At 59.2% G+C, this 20,853-nt stretch overlaps 1 protein-coding gene across 27 annotated transcripts in view; it reads left to right on the top strand.

The window, feature by feature from the left end:
- ABLIM2 (actin binding LIM protein family member 2) overlaps positions 1-20,853 on the top strand; it is a 169,041-nt gene that overhangs the window by 8,611 nt on the left and 139,577 nt on the right. For 17 of the 27 annotated variants that reach the window (XR_011567289.1, XR_011567296.1, XR_011567287.1 and 14 more), the window contains exon 1: positions 20,519-20,673. The exons of 2 other annotated variants lie outside the window; for them this stretch is intronic. Coding sequence is in view for 2 of the 25 variants with exons in the window: in XM_070791871.1 (XP_070647972.1) it covers positions 20,544-20,673 (130 nt within the window). In the remaining 23 variants the exon portion in view is untranslated. Of the gene's footprint in view, positions 1-20,518; positions 20,674-20,853 lie in introns of those variants that run through there. 8 more of the 27 variants (XR_011567309.1, XR_011567308.1, XR_011567303.1 and 5 more) reach the window with 1 other exon arrangement.

Below are 20,853 nucleotides of genomic sequence, written 5' to 3'. Positions count from 1 at the left end.
GCCTGTTTACTTGGTTTATTGAGCCCCTACTGTGCACATTTGAAAAGACCCTGATGCTGGGAAAGATTGAGGGCAGGAGGAGAAGGGGACAACAGAGGAGGAGATGGTTGGATGGCATCACCAGCGTGATGGACATAAGTTTAAGTAAACTCAGGGAGTCGGTGATGGACAGGGAGGCCTGGCGTGCTGCAGGCCATGCAAAGAGTCGGACACGACTGAGCGACTGAGCTGACTGTGCACAGAGCGCTGTCCTCGCTAGTGATTCCCCCAAACACGTGTGTTTTCTCCTGCCACCTTCTCTCCCCCTCCCCACGCCCTGGTGCTGGAATTCCTCCTCCCAGAACCCAGAACGTCCAAGACCCTTGCCTCCATCCTCAGGACCAGTGGACAGGACCTGGAGCCGGGGGCTCAGGAGAGGCTGTGTGCCTGCTTCTAGTTGCTGTGTGACCGGCAGGTGGACACGGCCCCTCTCTGAGTTGCTTCGTCTCTGAGTAGCGGCCCCCAAGGATGCCCCTGGCCTCATCCCCAGACAGGTTGGATACATTAACGCACGTGGCAAAAGGGACCTTGAGGATAGGATTAAAGAGATCTTGCAGTTGGGGGGTTCCAGGGGGGGCCAGTGCCATCTCGAGGAGCCTGCAAAGGAGGAGACAGGAGGGTCAGAGAAGAGGGGAGGTGATGGCAGACGCAGAGGTCGGAGAGGAGACGGGGTGTGCAATGGCTGGCTTTGAAGACGCAGGAAGGACAGCCTGTCTGTAAACTGAAGGGCTTCTGGAGCCACCGCATGACTCGGTGCCACCGTCTGCCCCTCAGGCTGCCTCTGCCTCCGGGGGTGTCTACTGAGCACCCGCGAGGGTCAGCGTCACGGGGAGAGTACAGTCCGACACCCCTGGAGTGCAGGGACGCGGGGCGGCGAGGCTGAGCCAGACCTGGGCGCTCACGTGGGAGAGGTGGCCGGCAGACGCAGGGGCGGAGGTCACGGAGGATCAGCGGACTGTCCAGGGTGGCCGGAGCTAGCCAGTCACCCAGGAAGGGCCGGGCCAGGCAGCGAGGGGGCCATTGGGCTGGGCAGGGGCTGTGAGCCCACCGCAGCATATCAGGCCGGGCAGCAGGGGGGCCGTTGGGCCGGGCCAGGACCCGGCCGGCACCTTCCTGCTGCTGCTCTGGCCGTGGCCACGCCGACCCCATGACACGCTTCTCGCCAGCTGCCTACATCCCACCATTCTCCTCCAGCTCTGAGCCCGGTTGCTTCTGCCAAGCACTTGAAGCGTAGCCATGGGGTTCAGGGCTACAGGCGCCGGTTCCCTTGAACACACCCCTGATATGCCTTGGAAATCAGGAAACGAGATCTGTGTGCAGAAGCCCAGCGTCCAGCCAGGCGCCTCCCTGGCTGCCTCTGACGGGTGTGGGGTGTGGCCTGGGCCTGGGGCACACATGAAGCATGACCACAGGGCAGGTCCTCTTGCTGAGGAACACCGGTGGCCCTGCCAGGGCTCCCCAGGGCCGCCTCTGGCTTCCTCAGGCAGGGGTCCCTGCCAGAGCTCCGCGTCGCCTGGACCTCTCCCGCCAGGCCCCGCCATCACCCCGCCTCACTCTTTCCCCTCCGACCGAGCCGGGACCCCCACTCCCTGCACCTGCCACGTGAGAGCTTTGCTCTGCCCTTGCCGCGGCCACCTCGTCTTCCTCCGTCAGCCCCCGCCCCCTGACCTGACCCCCCAGATTCCTTCTCTGAGAGTAGCGTGCTGGGCGGAGCACCCAGGCAGCCGATGGCCTCTGAAAAGGAGTTGAGAGGAATTAAAATCGCTGGTGAGAGCGCACACACCGAGCCCCTAAGCGGGCCCTTTGGGGGACACCCTGCAGTTCAGGGCAAGGTTTTCTAGGACCTGGTGCCCAGGGAATGGGGCTGACAGAGCGGGGAGGCAGTCCCCGATACTGGAGGGGGACCGCTGGCGTGAAGCTCTGTAAACCTCGGGGCTAAAACAGCAGGAACTTATTCTCTCCCAGTTCTGGAGGCCTGAAGTCCAAAATCCATGTCACTGGGCTGAAGCCAAGTCTCGGCAGGGCGGGGCCTCCTCTGCAGGTGCTGGGGGAGTCCTCTCTGCGTCTCCTTAGCTGCCAGAGGCTGCCGGCACTCCCTGGCTTGTGGCCGCGTCACCTGCACCTCAAGGCCAGCATCTCCAGCACCTTTAGATCGCCCGCCGCCCCGTCCAAGTGTGTGGGCAGGTCTCCCTCCGCCTCTGTCTCTGAGGATGCTGGCGAGTGAGCTTGGGGCCCGTAACCCAGGGTGACCCTCCCATCCCAGGGTCCTTAACTGTATCCCATCTGCAAAGACCAACCGCCCCATTTTTTAACCTTATGATGTCACACCCATGGATCTTAGGGATAAGGACCCAAGTATATTGTTGGGGAGGCATCATTTGGCTTTCCTGGGCAGCTTCTTGAACATTGTTTCTGAGACTGAAACCCATTTTTACCCCTCCCTGTGGGGTCTGTAGAAGATCCAAGGGTTAGAGAAAAGACCTCTCAGAGGATAAAAATTGTACGTCTCAAGTCAGCTGAATGTAAACATCCCACAGTCCCCAGAGCTGATGGCCTCAGGGGCCTCTGACTGGGTGTGTGCTGTCTCTTGGGAGCAGCTAGGCGAGATGCATTGAGCCTTAAATACGTTCATGCCTTCAGCAGAAGAAGGCAGCTCTCCGGAATCTTCTGAAGAAGGGTTCTGAAACACAGATATGATTGGTGCATAAAAACTCCTTCACTGCAGGGGGTCACAGGCTCTGCAGAGTGAGTGTCCAGCCAGAGATGCTGAGTCAGGAAATTATTGTCCATCTATCTGCCCATACGTAGCAGCTGTTCTCCAGCTTTGAGGGCTTAGGACCCCTTCACTCAAAAAATTACTGAGGACCCCAAAGAGCTTTTGTTTAAGTGCATTGTATTTATCGATATTTAGTGTATTAGACAGGGCTTCCCTTGTGGCTCAGTGGTAAAGAATCTGCCTGCCAATGCAGGAGATGCGGGTTCAATCCCTGCATTTGGAAGATCCCCCTGGAGAAGGAAATGGCAGCCCACTCCAGTATTCTTGCTGGGAAATCCCATGGACAGAGGAGCCTGGTGGGGTCATAAAAGGTCGGACACGACTGAGCGACTAAACAAGTGTTCAGTTCAGTTCAGTTCAGTTCAGTCACTCAGTCGTGTCTGACTCTTTGCGACCCAATCAATTGCAGCACGCCAGGTCTCCCTGTCCATCACCAACTCCCGAAGTTCACTCAGACTCACGTCCATCAAGTCAGTGATGCCATCCAGCCTTCTCTTGCTCTGTCGTCCCCTTCTCCTCCTGCCCCCAATCCCTCCCAGCATCAGAGTCTTTTCCAATGAGTCAACTCTTTGCATGAGGTGGCCAAAGTACTGGAGTTTCAGCTTTAGCATAATTCCTTCCAAAGAAATCCCAGGGCTGATCTCCTTCAGAATGGACAGGTTGGATCTCCTTGCAGTCCAAGGGACTCTCAAGAGTCTTCTCCAACACCACAGTTCAAAAGCATCAATTCTTCAGCGCTCAGCTGTCTTCACAGTCCAACTCTCACATCCATACATGACCACTGGAAAAACCATAGTGTATTAGACGTTAAAATGGAGAATTTTTAAGCATATTTAATTCATTGAATAAGGAAAATAGCCCGTTGTATGTTAGCTACGAGTGTTTTCAGGCAACAGACCGGCCTTGCTTTACAGCTGTGGAAATCTTGTTAGCGTCTGGCTAATGGGCGGTGGCTGGAGCCTGTGTCCGGCCTGTGTTCTGTCAGCTGTGAGGCCGCGTGTCACAGGGCCTCGGGCAAACCCCAGCGTACATTTGGGAGGGAGAGGGAGCGATGGAGGAAAATAACATCTCAGTCTTATTATGAGCACGGCTTCGACCCGGCCGGCGCCCTGCTTGCCTGCTGGTGACCCCAGGGTTCCTAGACCACACTCGGAACTGGTGATAAAAGATGGAGTACTATGCAGTCATTAATACGATTGTCAAGGAGGAGTACAAGGCGTGTGTCAGCACTGGTGATGAAGAATATGGGGTCCACAACTTTATACACAGTGTCATCTACAAAACAGGCAGAAAACGCGTTGAAATGCAAGAGTTACGGGCAACTCTGCCTTTTTTTCTTTCTTCTGATGCTTGGCTGTTTTATTTTCCCAGTTTCTTCATTTTAAGGATGTGCGGGGGGGATGGGTGGGGGTAGGCGTGTGCTCAGTATTGGTCTCAAGAGGCTTGAGTGGAGAGCAGCTGTCTGACCCCCTGGCACCAGCCGGCTCCTGCTCCAGGGACCGGATGGCGTTCTCTATTTTGGGAGGTGGACTCTCACTGTGGCTCTAGGCCTTAGAGTGGCACCGACATGATGCAGGGATTTGTGTGTGTGTGTGTGTGTGTGTGTGTGTGTGTTTATACTCTTGGGATAACGTCATCTACTGTTAGAAGCGAGAGAGCAGTTTCTGTGGGCTCTGGAGGAGGTTTCACAGTAGCCGATGAGGAGTTGGGGGCTGGTCTGAAATTCAGCGTCCCCTGCAGAACTTGCCCGGCCCTGGAAGGGCTCCAGCAGAGAGCTAAATATAACCTGGGTGTGTGCTGGCAACCTTGGGCACCCCAGCCCCCAGCTGGTGGCGCAGCCAAGCCCATGGGAGCAATTGATTTGTCTAATGGAGCTCAGTCTCTGCCATTTGTGGGGCATCTGGTACCTGTGGGCGGGCGGAGAGGTCATCCAGGCCCCGTCTGGAATGCCACAGAGCCCGGCGGGTTGGGGATTCTTGCTCCCGATTTTCAGATGTGGGGGGACGGCAGCTGGACTAAGATGGGGGGCAGGACCCATGGTCACATGGCTGGTGAGGGGGGAGGTGCTCCCAGCTGGCAGCACCCCGTATGCCGCTCCCCACTGGGGGGCACGCATCTCCCCCACTGGGTCCTCTGATCCGAGGACTGTGGTCACGTGTTTCCGAGGGCTCTGGCATCACTGGTGGCAGAGAATGGTCGTAATGATCATCGTAACGCCCCAGACAGCATCCCTGCTCGGGTCCTTCCGACGCTGCAGGAGTGGTCTCCGTGACTGCCCATCATACAGGTAGGCACACAGAGGCCAAGTGACCTTGAGAAACCCGCTCTGGGGACCTGGCTGGTGGCGGGAGCTCCTTCGGATCCCGGGTTCTGCTGAGCTGCATCCTCTCTCCCACGAGAAATGTGGGTCAGCTGGCTCCCCGGGCCCAGCAGAAGCCCTGCTCCGAGCGTCTCCGTGTGTCAGTGATTCTCCTCCACACCTCACCTTGTAAACTGGGGGCCTGCTCTCCCCGATCCTCCCACTGGCCCGAAGCATCATGGGACAGGATGATGTCATCACCCCTGGAGGGGGCGGCAGTGTGGGGTGACTGGTGGGGGCAGGGCAGCCTTCTGAAAGGGACTTGCAGAGAAACAATCCCTCTCTCAAAGTACGGTCTGCCACCTCCAGGATCAGCACCTCGGCGAGAACATCTCGCTGGAGACTGGGGCCCTGCGGGTAATTCTTGCCCATCCCTCGCACAGGGGCCTCTCGCCCCCTGATACCCTCCTCGCCTCGCTCCCAGGCACCCCTGCAGCCTCCAGGAGACCTCAGCAGGGCTCTGCTCTGGATTTTGGGGTGATGGAGGGAAAGCAGGGCCTCAGCCTTCCTCCTGGGAACCCCTTAAAGCAGTTTTCAGGGAGGAGGTGGCTCCCTGGATTCCCCCCACCAACGTTCCTGTCTCCTCCATTAGGACCTGCCCCTTCCCCCGGGTGACGGAGGAGACCCTCCCCACCTTCCTGGGTCTCATGGACAGGCAACAGTCAACCCAGCATCCCCGGGGGTAGGGGTGAGGAGGTGGTTTCATTTGACCATGTGGAGCCCTTGGCCTGGTGCAGAACGTGACCTTGAGGGAGTTCTTCCCTCCAAAATCTTCCAGCCTGGTGAAAGAGGTGGACAGCGTGTGGGAAAGACACACCATGAGAAAAAGCACTCCCCCAGGAGGCTGTGGGGGAACGGATAGAGGGCAGGGAACCAACCTGTCGTGAAAGAGAAATCCTGGCAGACTTCCTGAAGGAGGTGACGGCCCACCACGCAGGAGTCAGACAAAGCCGTAGGAGAAGGGCAGAGGTGAGAGTATAGGGCGTGTGTGGGGAGTTTCACTCACGCCTCTGCCCCACGCTAGGCCCTGGGTAAGGTGCCATCTGCCTCTCAGGCGCCGTGATCCCCTGTCTGCCCTCACAGTACCTTGCACATCACCTTGCCGGCAGGAAGCGCTCAGTGATGTGGCTACAGGGGGCCGAGGAGTCACGGCATGCAGATAGGGGACAGGGAGGGAGTGTGGAGACCATAGGCTCCTGGGGGTCTGCTAGACCCACCCCCACCCGCCCCCATGACTGCAGGCTGAGCCAGGGCAGGGGTGGGGGCGTCAAGCAATCTCAGCATGTTATCTGTGAATGGGGGCGGGGGAGGTTAAAGCCCCAGTGCAGGTGTGGCCAGGACTGGGGAGGACGGGTTACTCTGAGTGGGGGCAAGGGGTGCGGAGGGGACACGGGTGGCTGGGCCATCCGTCTTCCTCGGCGCCTCATCCTCCCTGAGAGCTCAGACTCATCGAGGGCCACACCAGGCCCACGTCCTTGCAGAGGGCTTGGGGGCCTGGCAAGCTAAAACAGGAACACTGACCCTGTCCTGGGGGGCTGTGTGGGGGCGGGTGTACAGGGAGACCACTGGGGGTCCAGGCGTGGCCCCTAGTTTGGAGGCCAGGGCCCCCTCCCTGCCCCGCAGCAGGGACGCCCATGACCCAGTGCTTGGCAGCTGACCCCACGAGCCCTTGCGGCCCAGACACAGCCCTGTGCGTCCTTTTGTTCGGGAGCAGAGATGGCTGGGGGCAGAAGGGGGATCGTCCATCCCCGCTGGGCGATGCCGGGCAGTGCCCTCTGGAGGCATTCCAGCCAGGGAGGTGAGCCTGTGAGGGGTGGGTTGCGGCAGCGGGCTTTGGTCCAGTGTAGACTGGTGAGACCCGGAGACTCAGAGAGGGTCTCGGGCCACGATGGAGACCCTGGCCGCGGCCCGGCCCTCCCTGCCCCAGTTCTGGGAAAGAGGGTCAGGCCAGGAATAGAACCTTGTATTTCCCACGGCTCCAGCCGCCGCTCCAGGCTGCAGCAGTCTGCAGAGTATCGGCACCAGGCCCGCGATCTGTGGCTCCGGGTCGGAGTGGTGGGTGGGGGGGAATGTCCCTGGCCACCTGGCCAGCATCAGGACAGCCGTGTCCAGCGGTCAGGTGTTTTTATTGCCTCCTGCTGGGATCATTCTCTGCCTGGGGCGACCGACCACTGGACACGCAGGCTGCAAGTTGGGAAGTTTGGGAGTCTTGGTCCCAGGCACGTGGACAAAAGAAAGTTCAGGATGGATCCCCGGACTGCCTGGCAAGCCAGCGCCTTGCCACAGACCTCCTTTTACCTGGGACCCGCTGTGCTCAAACCCGCGTCCAGCTCTGCTCGGAACATCAGGCCCAGCCGGGTCCAGCCTCCCCTCATCTCTGGAAGCAGAAATATTCAGATCCCATTGACTTGGTTCTGCTTGATCGAATAGACCCGAATCCTATTAATATTTGGCAAAGGCCATTTCCCTGGGTCCCCGTGAGGAAAATGAACTGCAGGGCAATTGCAGGGCAGGCTCTGAGCGAGGCCCCGTGGGCTGTGGTCTCACCGAGGAGGGACGGGGATACTGGTAATTAACTGCTGGCCACATCTGGGGCCCAGACCTGTGGGTCTTCCCAGGTCTTATAAAAGCCATAGGATTCCAGCTTGCCTTCACTTGGGCCGTTACTTCTCTGGGCACTCAGGTGCCTGTGACCTGGTTAGAGTCCTCAGAACTGCTTAGGGCTTTTGGGGTTGGGCGCGAGGGGTGGCCGAGGTCACAGCTGGACGAGGCAAAGCTGTGATTCGAGGCCAGTGCTGTCTTCATGCAGGCCTCCCGGGTCACAGGAGAAGAGGATGTGCAGACAGCGAGAGCTGCAGGTCAGGTACCCAGCCTTGTAGGAGGCATGTCCACAGGGACGCAGGCAGTGCCGTTGATTTTTTTGTTGTAAATTTATTTAATTGGATGCTAATTACTTTACAATATTATAGTGGTTTTTGCCATAATCAGGCAGGGGTGTACACATGTGCCCCATCCTGAACCCCCCTCCCACCTCCCTCCCTATCCTGTCCCTCTGGGTCATCCCAGGGCACCATCCCCGAGCACCCTGTCTCATGCATTGAACCTGGACTGGCGATCTGTTTCCCATATGACATTATGCATGTTCCAATGCCATTCTCCCAAACCATCCCACCCTCGCCTTTTCCCACAGAGGCCAAAAGTCTGTTCTTTACATCTGTGTCTCTTTTGCTGTCTCGCATACAGGGTCATCGTTACCATCTTTCTAAATTCCATAGATATGCATTAGCATACTGTATTGGTGTTTTTCTTTCTGGCTTACTTCACTCTGTATAATAGGCTCCAGTTTCATCCACCTCATTAGAACTGACTCAAATGTATTCTTTTTAATGGCTGAGTAATACTCCATTGTGTATATGTACCACAGCTTTCTTATCCATTTGTCTGCTGATGGACATCTAGGTTGCTTCCATGTCCTGGCTATTATAAACAGTGCTGCGATGAACATTGGGGTACATGTGTCTCTTTCAATTCTGGTTTCCTTGAGGTGTATGCCCAGCAGTGGGATTGCTGGGTCGTATGGCAGTTCTATTTCCAGTTTTTTAAGGACTCTCCACACTGTTCTCCATAGTGGGTGTGCTAGTTTGCATTCCCACCAACAGTGTAAGAGGGTTCCCTTTTCTCCACACCCTCTTCAGCATTTACTGTTTGTAGACTTTTGGATCGCAGCCATTATGACTAATACCATCAATTTTAATGAGAAAAGAGGCTTGAGAAGACCCTGCTCACACACCCAGGTCTCCTGGGCTCTGATTCAGTCTGCTCATCCTCCAGAGTTCCTCGCAGCTGACCCTCCAAACTGGCAGGCTGGACCCCAGGCATCTCCCTTTTGAATGACCACTGGCTCTTGCCTTCACCCCACATATTTCTGGGTCCCATCCTCTGCTACCAGGGACCTTAAACAGGGTGCATGTGTGCTCAGTCCTGTCCAACTCTTTGTGATCATGGACTGTAGCCCGCCAGACTCCTCTGTCCATGGGGTGTCCCAGGCAAGAATACTGGAGTGGGTTGCCATTTCCTACTCCAGGGGATCTTCCCAGCCCAGGGATTGAACCCACGTCTCTTGTGCCTCCAGCATTGACAGGCGGATTCTTGACCGCTGACGCCACCTGGGAAGTCCCAAACAGAGGGACCTGACCTGTTTTAGGGGTCTCACTCTCACTTGAGTTTCTTGGAGTCTGTTTTATTATCATTAATTGTGCAATGAACCAGACGTTCATTTTTGCAAGAACAGGGGATTGAAGAGGGAGCAGTCTGTGACGCCCCACCTCCCGGCCCCACGGCTGTCTCTCCCCTGCGAAGCCTTGGGCCACGTCCTGCACGCCCCTCCTGACGCCACCCAGGAAGCGCCCCCGAGTAGGACATGCTCTCCTACAATCGCTTCTCAGCGGCTGCCTGTGACTCTGTGGGTTTTCTCTTGTTTGTTTGGCCATGTTATTTTTCCAGCACTAAGTACAGCATTTTCTGCATAAACGTGTCTCATATTACGTCACATTAGCTGTTTTTACGCACGCTGTTACAGGCGCTAAGTACATTCACGTTGCTGTGAGACCTTTACCACCATCCGTCTCTGGACTTTTTCCATCTTTCTCAGCTAACAGTTCCCACGAAGTAACTCCTCATCGCCTGCCCTCCACCCATCCCGTCCCCCAGCCCTTGGCACCCACAGTTCTGCTTTCTGCCCCTGTGGGTCTGGCAGCTGTCGGGACCTCGCGGAAATGCAGGGGAGCCTCGGAGCTTGTCTTTTTGTGGCTGGCTTGTGTCACTGAGCGCAGCGTCCTCCAGGTTCCTCATGCTGCAGCGGGTGTTGGAATGCCCTGCCCTTTTTTTAAGACCGGACCCTATTCCACTGCATGGATGGACCACTCTGTTCATCCGTCCATCCTTCCCTGAAGACCTGGGCTGCTTCCGCCTCCTGACTGTTGGCAGCGATTCTGCTGTGAACACAGGTGAGCCATATCCACTCAGGTCCCTGCTTTCCTTTCCTTGGGGCACGTCCCAGGGCGGCATTGCTGGCTAAGAGACACCTCTCCTTCATTTCTTGAGGTGCCATCGTGCCATTTTCCCAGTGGCCATGTGACTTCATCATTGTCAAGGGGTGTTTTAAGGGCGGGGTCTCATCGGGGGGCCTCTGGGTCCACCTTGCACGGACCTGACTCCTTGTCTTGGCAGAAGAGCCCACCCTCACCTCCCTGCACACTGTCAGGCAGCCAGGCTGAGACCTTGGAGGTTTCCCCACGTGGGCTGCCCCGTCTCCACGCCGTCTTTACCCAGGCTGGCCCCCTTCTGGGGCGTCTTCCTTCCCCGCCTCTGCCCCCAGCCTGCAAGAGCAGCAGGCGTCCTGCAGGCCCCCTCATCCTGTCCTGCTCCTGGTCTCGTCCCCGCTGATGCAGGTGCTGTCCAGGTGGGTCTGAGCCCTTTCCACCTGCCTCCCTCCAGAGGGGGCCCATGTCCCCCGGCTCAGAATCCTGGGAGCCCATGGGCACCTGTGCAGACCAGGGGTCCTGCACCCTCTGGAGCCTAAGTGCCTGTATGTCAGGGTAGGGGGCCCCAGGCCACAGCTCCCAGGACCCAGGAAGCCTCTCTGTCCAGCTGGGCAGCCTCACTTCCCTGGAGCCTGAGTGGGAACCTGGCCATGCCGGGGAAATCTACAGCTGGACCCAAGGCCACAGCGCAGGACGCTGCCTGGTTAGCAAGGGATAAATTTAGCCACGTTGATGGAAAAGCATCCTGTGTCTTCCTTCCTCCGCTTCCCTTAGCCCTGAGGACGTGACTCACAGGGGGCATGGCTGTACCTCCCCGCAGCCCACCCTGTGGTCTAGAGATGCAGAGATGCTGGTCTAGAGAGTGAGGGACCCCAGTCCACAAAGCGGACCTAGTGGGCTCAGTGGGTGAGGGACCCCTGACCCACCAAGCAGAGCCGGTGAGCTCAGTGGGTGAGGGACCCCAGTCCACAAAGCAGACCTCGTGGGCTCAGTGGGTGACGGACCCCTGACCTACAAAGCAGAGCCGGTGGGTTCAGTGGGAGACAGACCCGTGACCCACAAAGCGGACCTGGTGGGGGCAGTGGGTAAAGCCCCCTCCTCCCCTGTCTCAGCCAGAGCTCCACCCCTCCAGCACCCTAGTGCTGTGAAGTTTTGCTGCCCTAGGCGCTGGGCAAATTAAATTATGGTAAAATAAACACAGCATAAAGTTTATCCTCCTAAGCGTTGTGCAGTGTAAGTTCTGTGGCATCTAATACAGTCGCTCGTGTGGCCATCGCCGCTGGCACCTCCTGACCGCTTTTCCTCTTGTGAAACTGAAACTCCGGCCCCACGACACACCGGCCCCCCACCCCCACTCCAGCTCCTGGCGAGCACCGCTCTGCCTTCTGCCTCCAGGATTCTGTCTGCTCCAGGCGCCTCACGTCAGTGGGGCCCTGTGATATCTGTGCTTCTGTGACTGGCCTGTCTCACTGAGCAGAGCGTCCTCAGGGCTCGTATGTGTGGTAGCCTGTGTCAGCTTCCTCCTCTCGAAGCTGAATAATATTCCATCGCACGAAGAGCCCACAATTTGTCCCTCCACGTGACTGTGGACGCTGGGGTGGCTCGCCCCTTCGGCTGTTGTGAGTGTTGCTGTTATGATAACGGGTGTGCAAATACATGCTCTGGGGTTTTACAGCAGCAGCTCTGGGGCAGGTGGCCCTGTGGTCCTGCCCCAAACAGGCCAGGGCCGAGCCCTGGACATGTGAGGCTCCACTGGTTCCTCCCCGCTGTCCAGTTAAGTCTGCGCTCCTCCTGTCTCGGGTGTAGATGGGGAAACTGAGGCCAGCGGGGTGAAGGGACTTCCCACCATGTCAGCATCTGGGCATGGTGCCAGGACGCCGGGTGGGGGGTGGGTTTCCACATTCAGAACCCACGCCCTCGCCTTTCGCTTGGGGCGTCCAGTCTCCCGCGTGCCTTTGTCCGTTCTCTCAGCTATTGGTTCGTTCATCAGACCCTGAGCAGGACCACTCACCTCCCTGTCCCGGGCTGGGCCGGGCAAGATGTATCTAGAACATATGTCCCGCCCTTAGGAGCTCACAGGATGGAGACCAAATCACTCAGAGGCAAAGAACCGGCGACGGGCTACCCACGCCTGCCACAGGTGCCGACCATGGGGGGGTGTGTGTGCGAGCCATGCGCTTGCCGACTCTGGCCACAGGTGAGCACCCGAGGGCGGAGGGCTCCCTGAGCCCAGAGCCAGGCGTTCTGAGCCCCGGGTCTGTCTCTGTTGCTGCAGTATTTTTCCAGGATCCGTGAGGGTAAAGTTAGCCAGTCATGGTCTATCCTGTTCCTGGGGGGGATTCTGCCTTCTTCATCAGTTTCTCCCCCAGATCTTTTGAAAAGTTTGAAGCATATAGAAGAGTTGGTGGGGGGGGGAGTCAGTACAATGAATACCTTGTGATACTGTTTCATCTGGATGCATCAACTGTGAACGTTTTGCTACATTTTGCTCTATCCCTCTCTCTGTCTCTCTCTTCTGAACCATTTGAAAGTTAGTTGCATTATAACACTTTAGCACATGTCTGTACCCAAATATCAGCTGCAGAAAATCCCTGTTTCCTGTCCCCCCGCCCCCCACACACAGGGCCCCTTTACAGATGTTTGCGTTTTCTCCTCCAGGAGCCAGGCTGGGGTCTACACCACAGCTGGTGATCATGTCTCTGTCTTTGGTCGCTGTTATTCTGGGACATTCTTCCCACCTGTTTTCTTTAGTTTTTCTTTCATGATGCCAATACTTAGAGAGTCCAGACCTGTTTCCCTGTGGGCTGCCGCCTCCCTGATCTGCGTGGGTCTCTGTTCCTTGGCGATGGGCTTCGGGCTGAGCGTTTTTGGCGGGAGGCTGCTGTGCGACTGCTCCCCGCACAGGAGCACGCAGGGCCGCTGGTCCCGCTTGCTGTCAGGGACCCGAGCGCATCCAGCTGGGGTGAGAACTCCTGCACATGTGGCTTTGCACCTGTGTGCATTGACCTGTGAGTGGAAGTTATATGTCTGCCCAGAAGCGGAATGTTAAATGGGAATGTCGTCTGTCTGCCAAACCACTGTCCCTCATACCTTTACCCAAAGGACATGCGAGTCCCTTGTCCCCGTCCCCTCCCGGCCCAGCACTGTCAGTCTTCTCAGATTCGCCAGCGGATGGGGAGGGTTCCCCCCTGCTTTCCCCTGCCCCTCGGCCGCCGGGGGCGTTGCTCTGGCGTCGGGCCATCTGTGTTTCTGTGAGCCTGCTGTTCCTCCTTTGCTGGTTCTCTGTGGGGCCGCTTGTCTGCCTGTGTTGCCCCAGCAGGGGATGGGCGTGTGCCCTGCACTCTATCTGGCCGGGATGAGGAATCGCTCTCCTTCTGAGATCGGGTGGTGGGGCCCAGGAGCGGGGGTGTATGTGTGTGTTGGGGACAGGGGACAGGGCAGGGGCCCGGGGGGCTGCGTCCAGGTGTGTTGCTGGGCGGGGAAGGCAGCGTGGGCCGAGGAGGGGCGTCTCTGAGTGGGGAGATGGAGACGAGGTCACCTCCGATCATCCTCACCAGCAATTTCCTTGCTCGCCAGGCTCAAGGAGGGGGTCACCGAGACGCTCTCCCCCTGCCGTCCTGCGGGGCCTCCTTCAGGCCTCTGGGCAGCCTCCTCCTTACCTCGGGCGCCTTCCCACTTGCTGACTCCTCCGCTGGACTCGTCCACCTGCTCTTAAGTTTTCTCTTTGCCTTCGAAGTCAGCTTCAGCATCCTTTCCTCCTTTGAGAGAGGCCCCCTGACCCCCAAGCCCTGTGGCAGCCGCTGGCTCTGCTCCTGCTCTTCCTCCCCCTTATACACTGATCGCAGGGTGAGCCTGTGAGTTCGTTTGCCTCTCTGACTGTGTTCGTCACCCTGCCAGCCTTCTAGCTCCTGGTGGGGGCCTCAGAGCTGACAGCCAACCCGCCTTCACCGACAGAACACCCTGCTCAGGGCATCTGCTCCTCTGTGACGCAGACCAGACAGCCTCTGACTCGCTCAACCCTTGGGGTCCAGGCTTGTCCGACTGCAGCCACCTCCCAGCTGGTACCTTGGGGGTCCCTGCTCTCTTTGCCTTAGGGGACCTTGGACTTGCTGTCTTGGGGGCATACATGTCATAGACAGTGGTGCAGATGCTGCGGGGGGTGTGGGCCGAGGTGTGGCCCCTTTTGAGCTCAGCTCCCCTGACGTGGATGCAGGCGAGACGAGTGGACTGAAGGGACGTGGTCCAGCCAGGCTGGCATCTGGGACGCAGAGTTCAGTCTCGGTCTGGGAGGCCTCCTGAGCCCCCTGCCCCAGAGATGGTGCTCTGTGCTGGGGACCTGGAGGTTGGCCTGGCAGGGAGGAGGGATGGGGCAGAGTCTCAACCAGGTGAGAAAGGGGGTGGGTGGGAGGAACCGAGAGAAGGGGCAGCCCGGGGAAGGATGGAGAAAGCCTAAGGGCAATGCCGACGTGTGGCACGCGCTGCTCCGAGACCACAGACGGTGTTGGTGATGACGGGCAGGTCTGTGTTCTGGGTTGAGTTGTGTCCCCGAAGAGCGGTGCTGAAGTTCCGACTCTGGTCCCTGTGAATGTGACCTTATTTGGAAATAGGGTTGTTGCAGATGTAGCTAGCTGAGATGAGGTCACGTGGAGTAGGGCATCCTGATGAGACGAGGAAGAGAGACATGGACGTGGAGACATAGGAAGAGGGCCCCGGGACCGCAGAGGCAGAGGCCGAAGGGCTGCCGCTCCACGCCAAGCATCGCCCGCGACCCGCATCAGGAAGAGCGAGGAAGGGCTCTCCCCTGGGGGTTCCCGAGGGACCACGGCCCTGCTGGCACCCTGATTCAGGACTTCCGGCCCCCAGACCACGAGAGAATAGAGTTCTGTTATTTAAGCCACTCAGTTTGTGGCCGTTTGTTCCAGCCAAACTCACAAAGTTAGGAATTGGGACCAAAAGATGCTGCTCACCAAGTGCCCATCACGTGCCATGTGAGGTGCCCATCACGTGCCACGTGAGGTGCCCGGCACTTTCACGTGTATTATCTCGTTCAGTCTTTCTGAAGCCCGATGGGCAGGGACTCCCATCAGAGAGACGGGAAACTGAGGCCCAGAGAGGTGAAGCCGATGGTCCCAGGTCACGCAGTGGCTGAGACATGGAGCCGGCTGCAAACACAAGGCTGCCTGAGTTGCACAAGGGCAGTCAGCTCGGTGGGGGTGTTGGGTGCGATGTGTGGCCCTGTTGGAGGGCGGGGAGAGGGGGGCGAGGGAGGGTGGCCGTGGTGAGGCATTCTCTTTTCCGACTGTGAGGCTCCTGGAGGACTTCTGGGTGGAGGTGTCAGCGCTCCGATGGCTCTGGGGGTTGAGTGCTCAGGAGAGGCCCGGCTGGGTCTTGAGGAATCCTCATTGCCTTAAATTTACCTGAAAAACCAGTACTCATGTGTCGTAAAGTTTTCAAGCCCTTGATTTCATTTGTTTCTTATCTTTTTAAGCAGCATTCAGCAATAAAGATGCGAGTGGGTATCACTCGGCAAGGCTCAGGGATGGCTGGACGCAGAGCAGGGCTGTTAGGGGTAAAGAATTATTCTGGAATGTGGAGCAGGGAGTGTGCAGGGAGGGGGCAGTCAGGGGCTCAGGGACGTGAGTGGGGCCGCCAAAGCCACCTGGCCACGCTCCCCCTTGCCTTTCTGGCTGGCGCCAGCCTGCTGGGGCCACAGGCAGAGGACTGTACCCGGGGCAGGGTGGCCTGGATCTGCCCTCACGAGTGGCGGTCCTTCCGGGCTCCTGCAGTCCTGCCCACCCTCTGAGTCCAGGAAGAGCGCGTTTCTCTCTTTTCTTTCAATTGCTGTCATTTCTGCCTGGTCCCCCAACTCCGGCAGGGGTACAGGCATAGAAGGCAGAACAGAACTTTCTCCACTGCAGGTGGCGACCCATTTGTGGGTGTGAAATCAGTTTAGTGGGTCACAGCAGCCTTTGTTACGTAAGAGGTTGAAATGAATAGAAAAAGAGCAGACCCAGTCTAGAAAAAGAAAGGAAAATAGCAGAGCACATCCCAAGTAATAGGGCGAAGTATTGTTTGGTGAAAAAAAAAAATCTGTTATGTATTCACATATTGTATAAACGATTGCAGTGTGTGGCAGGCTGAAAAACGCTCCCCTAGCCCAATATTCACGTCCTCATCTTAGGACCTGTGAGTATTTGAAAAAAAAGGGGGGGTTTGCAGATGGGATTAAGGTAAGGATGCTGCACTGGGAGATCATCCTGGATTATCTGTGTGAGTCCTAATGTATCACAGTGACTCTTAGAGGGGCAGAGGGAGGCCACAGACAGACTCACAGAGGAGAAGGGGCCGGGAGCAACAGGGCGGGCGGAGATGGGGAGATGCCACCATGAGCCAAGGATGCCGGCTGCCACTCGGAGCTGGAAGAGGCAGGAAGGATCCTCCCCCCAGGCCCCGAGGGAGCCCTGCCCAGCAGACACCTGCGTTCCAACTCTGTGGTACCGAGTTTGGACTTCTGGCTTCCAGGACTGTTGTTTTACCCGTTCGTGCTGGTTACAAGAAACTGGTACGCTGTGGGACGAACAACCCCGAAGCTCAGAGGCTCAGTCGGCAATCAGTTATCCTGGCTTGGGGCCTGCAGGCTGGCCGGAGCTCAGCTGACCAGGCTGGGCTCCCAGGGGCTGGCCCCATCCCCTCTCCATCTTCCTCCTGGGATTGTCGGGTGGCCTGGGGGATGTGCTCCGTGCAGGAAGAGCAGAGGGAGCTGTGTGACGCCTGAACCCGCAGGTGGTCACTTCCACTTGCGTGCGTGCAGCAACCAAGCCAGGCGTGGGAGCAGACACCAAGTCACGGGGCCAGAAGAGCCCTCTCCCCCGTGACTGGGGACCCTAGTGAGGGGGCAGGAGCAGGGGGGCCCGGGCCCGGTCCATCTGCAGGCTGTACTCTGTGCGCGTGGGGCCGCTGCCGGGTGGGCGCATCTCTCTGTGCGCTGACGCTGGAACCGTGTGGAAGCTGCCCACCGGCGGCCCAGAGCCCGGTGTCAAGTGCCCTGGACACAGCCATTTGTGGGTTTTAAGGGCCTGGCTCTGTCTCTCTGCGACCCTCCCTGAGAATCAGTCTGGAAGGTTCCAGGTGGGGAAGGGACAACGTCCCACCTTACCCCTCACCCCGCATCCTCAGAGGGATAGATGGAGGCTCATCCTGCAGGGTCCGGGGCAGGGGAGAAGGGACTGCTCCCCTACAGCCCCAACTGGTCGCCATCCCTGGGGGGAGCGTGCACATCCACCGTTAGCTTAGGTTCACCAGGGTCCTGGTCCTCCGCCTTGAGTGCGCATAGGGACTTTGGAGAGGCTGCGGGGCAGGAATCTCCCACGATGAGGCTGGGCGGCCGCGGCCCGTCCTCCCTGTGGGTGCTGCCTCATGTTGCCCCTCCTGCCCGCTCCCCCCAGAACAGATGCGGAAGAGGAGCAGGGCCCGGACAGCTCCCCCCACCCCTGGTGCTGGGAAACCACCTGAGCCTGTGGGAGAGGAGGCCGTGGGTCCCCGGAGCCCTGGAACCTCTGTGGGCAGGGCAGGTGTCCCCACAAGCCAAGGGCAGTCTCCCACAGGCCCGGCAGCCACTGTAGTTGGTGGGTCATGGCATGGGGTCGGGGGGGTTGGGTGTGCTGGCCTCCATGGGGGCCTTGGTGCAGGCCAGGCAGGGTGGGGAGGTACTCGGAGCTGAGGGTCAGTTAGGCAGATACCTGGAGAGGCATGGAGCCCAGGGAAGACCTAGCGTGGTCAGCGAACACCAGATCAGGCCAGCTGAACCAGGCCCGGGGCGGATTTCTGCCCCAGGGACCAAGGAGCCCCCAGCCTACGGTTCCCATCTCCTGGGAAGCCCTTCTGGCAGTGTTGTGGCTGCTCGTGTCACGCACAGGGGTCTTGCCCGCCCAGCCCAGATGGACAGGAGGCATCAGGCCTGGGGGGGATGACCCTGGTGAGGGAGGCGCCAGCCCTGGGGAGGTGAGTCCGGAAGGCAAGACAGCTGGCCTCTTCTGGGCGCTCTCCCCAGGCAGCAGCGGGCTTGGGGTTCATGGTCCAAGCCATCTTCACTGGGATGCATGGGCAAGGGAGGGGGTCCTTGAAAGGGGGCCTTGAGCCACTCTGAGTCTGGGCCGCAGCAGCGCCTGCCCTGTGGATGGACGGTACCCGCAGCTCCTCCTACGATGATTCTCTTTCGAGTGCCTGGGCAGACCCCAGCCTCCCTCGTTCTCAGGGTGAGACCGACCCAGGGTTTTCGATGGAAGTTCTGTTGCCCTGGCCCCTGCCCACCTTCCCACCCCAGCAGAGCCTCATATAGCCGAGGGCGCCATCCTGCCGGGAACATCAGCTCGCCGTCTCTCCTCTCCAACCTCCATCCCGGAGTCGAGCAGCTTGCCACCCCTTGGGCTCTGAGTCACCCCGGGTTCTCTCTGCCGGGGCGTCCCCTTAAGCCCCGCCGGGAGCGCCCCCCGCCCCCTGTGATACCCCGGCTCAGGCACCAGACCGTATTGCCCCTCTTCTCCTGTCTGACTCAAACTCAGAGCCTGCGGGCCTCTCTTGTTCACTGGAGCTGGCCCAGCTCCCCCCGTCTCTGCCTCGGTGTCCTCACGGGGGAAGTAGGGACGTGCCGGTCCCTGCCTCGGGTGCGGGGCTGGCTGGGGGCTCAGCGGGGGCTGCTGTCTTGGTCGCCGTTGCCAACGCAGTGGTCATTTCGGCCCGGGCTGGGCACAGACCGCAAGGCATCGAAGCTGCAGAATAGATGAGTGGAGAGAGGTTCTCCTCCTCTGTAAGCACGCGGGGCTGTCGTTCTCTCCCTGGGACGTGTCATCCATACCCACTGGCGGGACCTGGAGCCTGGCGTGACGCTGCCTGCAGCCCTGTGCTCACCACCCCTCGTCCACCAGGTGGAGAGGTTCAGACCAGTGGGATCAGTTGTGGTAGTGTTAGCCGCTCAGTCATGTCTGACTCTTTGCAATCCCACGGACTGTAGCCCGCCAGGCTCCTCTGTCCATGGGATTCTCCAGGCAAGAGCACTGGAGTGGGTTGCCATGCCCTCCTCCAGGGGATCTTCCTGACCCAGGGATCGAACCTGGGTCTCCTGCATTGCAGGCGGATTCTTTACCGTGTGAGCCCCCAGGGAAGACCTAGTGTGGTTAGCAAACATCAGATCAGGCCGGGAGAGTCCCTGCTGGCAGCCAGCACCCCCTCTGACTCTTCAGAGCTGAGCTAATGAGGTGTTTTCTGCTGGGTGCTGGGGGAGGGCTGACGTGGCCTCCCCGCCCCACCCCCAGAGCCGCTGCTGCTGAGCCCTGGGAAATATGACCCGTGCTCCAGGGCGTGGCCATTGAGCCTCCCCGCGGTGGGATCCTGGCCCCTGGCCACTAGACCGTCACACGCGGTTAGCCAGGATAACACCTGCAGGGTCTCAGGGGCTGCGTGCTTGGGGGCCAGGCAGGCCTTCCTGCTTGTGTGGTTCATGGGTCACAGGGCGTTTCTGCCTCTGGAGAGCTTAATGCCGAGTGTTGCAGAGAGACATCCAGGAGCACAGGGGCACCAGGGGACCAGGCAGTCAGGGTCTCTCACCGCTGCCTTTATGCCTAGGGGCCCCCCAAGTGTCCCAAGCCTGAGTCTCCTCCCATCTGGCACACGGGGCTGCAGAGTGGGTTAAGTAGGTTGCCCCGACATTCATGTCCATCCGGAACCTTCACATGTGACCTTATTTGGAATAGGGTCTCTGCAGGGTAATCAGGGTAAGGATGGAGAGGAGGTCCTCCTGGAAGAGAGGGGACCCTAAATCCAGTGACTGGTGTCCTTGTATAAGAGACAAAGAAGGACATGCAGGGATGTACAGAGAAAAGCCAGCCCTGTGAGTTCCGGGGCTGAGATGGCAGTGATGTGAATGCTGGTCCGGGTCGCCCAGAGTCCCCAGAAACTGGCGATGAAGGGAAGCACCCTCCCCAACTGCCCCAGAGCCTTTGGGGGTTTCTGGTCTGCAGACTGAGGGAGAGTCAATGTCAGCTGCAGAGGCCGCAGCTGTGGGGCTGGGTCCCCAGGATCCGGGCATGGGCTGGGAGGTGCTGGGCGGGGGGCAGGGTGCAGCTTGCGGGCCGGGCCGGCCACGTGGGGCCGCAGATGGACCCAGCTTCCCCGGGACCCTCCCCCACTGCCTTTGCAAAGCCACTTTCCCGGACGCCCGGGAACAGGTGTGTCTCCCGAGCAGGGTGGCAGTCTATTTCGGTGTACTGGGCAGGGCTCGGCCCAGCCCTCCTCGGGCATGAGGGCAGCAGCTGCCTCGTGACCCTCTGGCATGTCCCCTGAGGGCTGTGCTGGCCGCAGAGGCTCCAGCCCTCGGCCAGCTGCCGCCTGCCCGCGGCCTCAAGGGTGCCGGCCGGGCTCGCGGAGGTCACAGTCCATGGGGATGCCCGGAGGAGGGACAGGTAAGGCCCATGCTGCCCTCACCGCTCCGACCATCGGCCCGGGAGGAAGACTTCTGTTCTGACCAGAAGTCTCCAGTCCCCCCAGGAAGCCTGGGGTCCAACCCGAGGGGAGGCAGCGTGAGCTCTGCTGTGTATGAAGGCAGATGCGGCCGGAGCTGACGTGTGCCCGGCCTCAGCAAC

Source organism: Bos indicus, chromosome 6 (assembly GCF_029378745.1).
Source record: "Bos indicus isolate NIAB-ARS_2022 breed Sahiwal x Tharparkar chromosome 6, NIAB-ARS_B.indTharparkar_mat_pri_1.0, whole genome shotgun sequence".
NCBI lineage: Eukaryota > Metazoa > Chordata > Mammalia > Artiodactyla > Bovidae > Bos > Bos indicus.
Note: the sequence above shows the minus strand (reverse complement) of the source record. Positions and strands in the feature narration are given on the sequence as shown.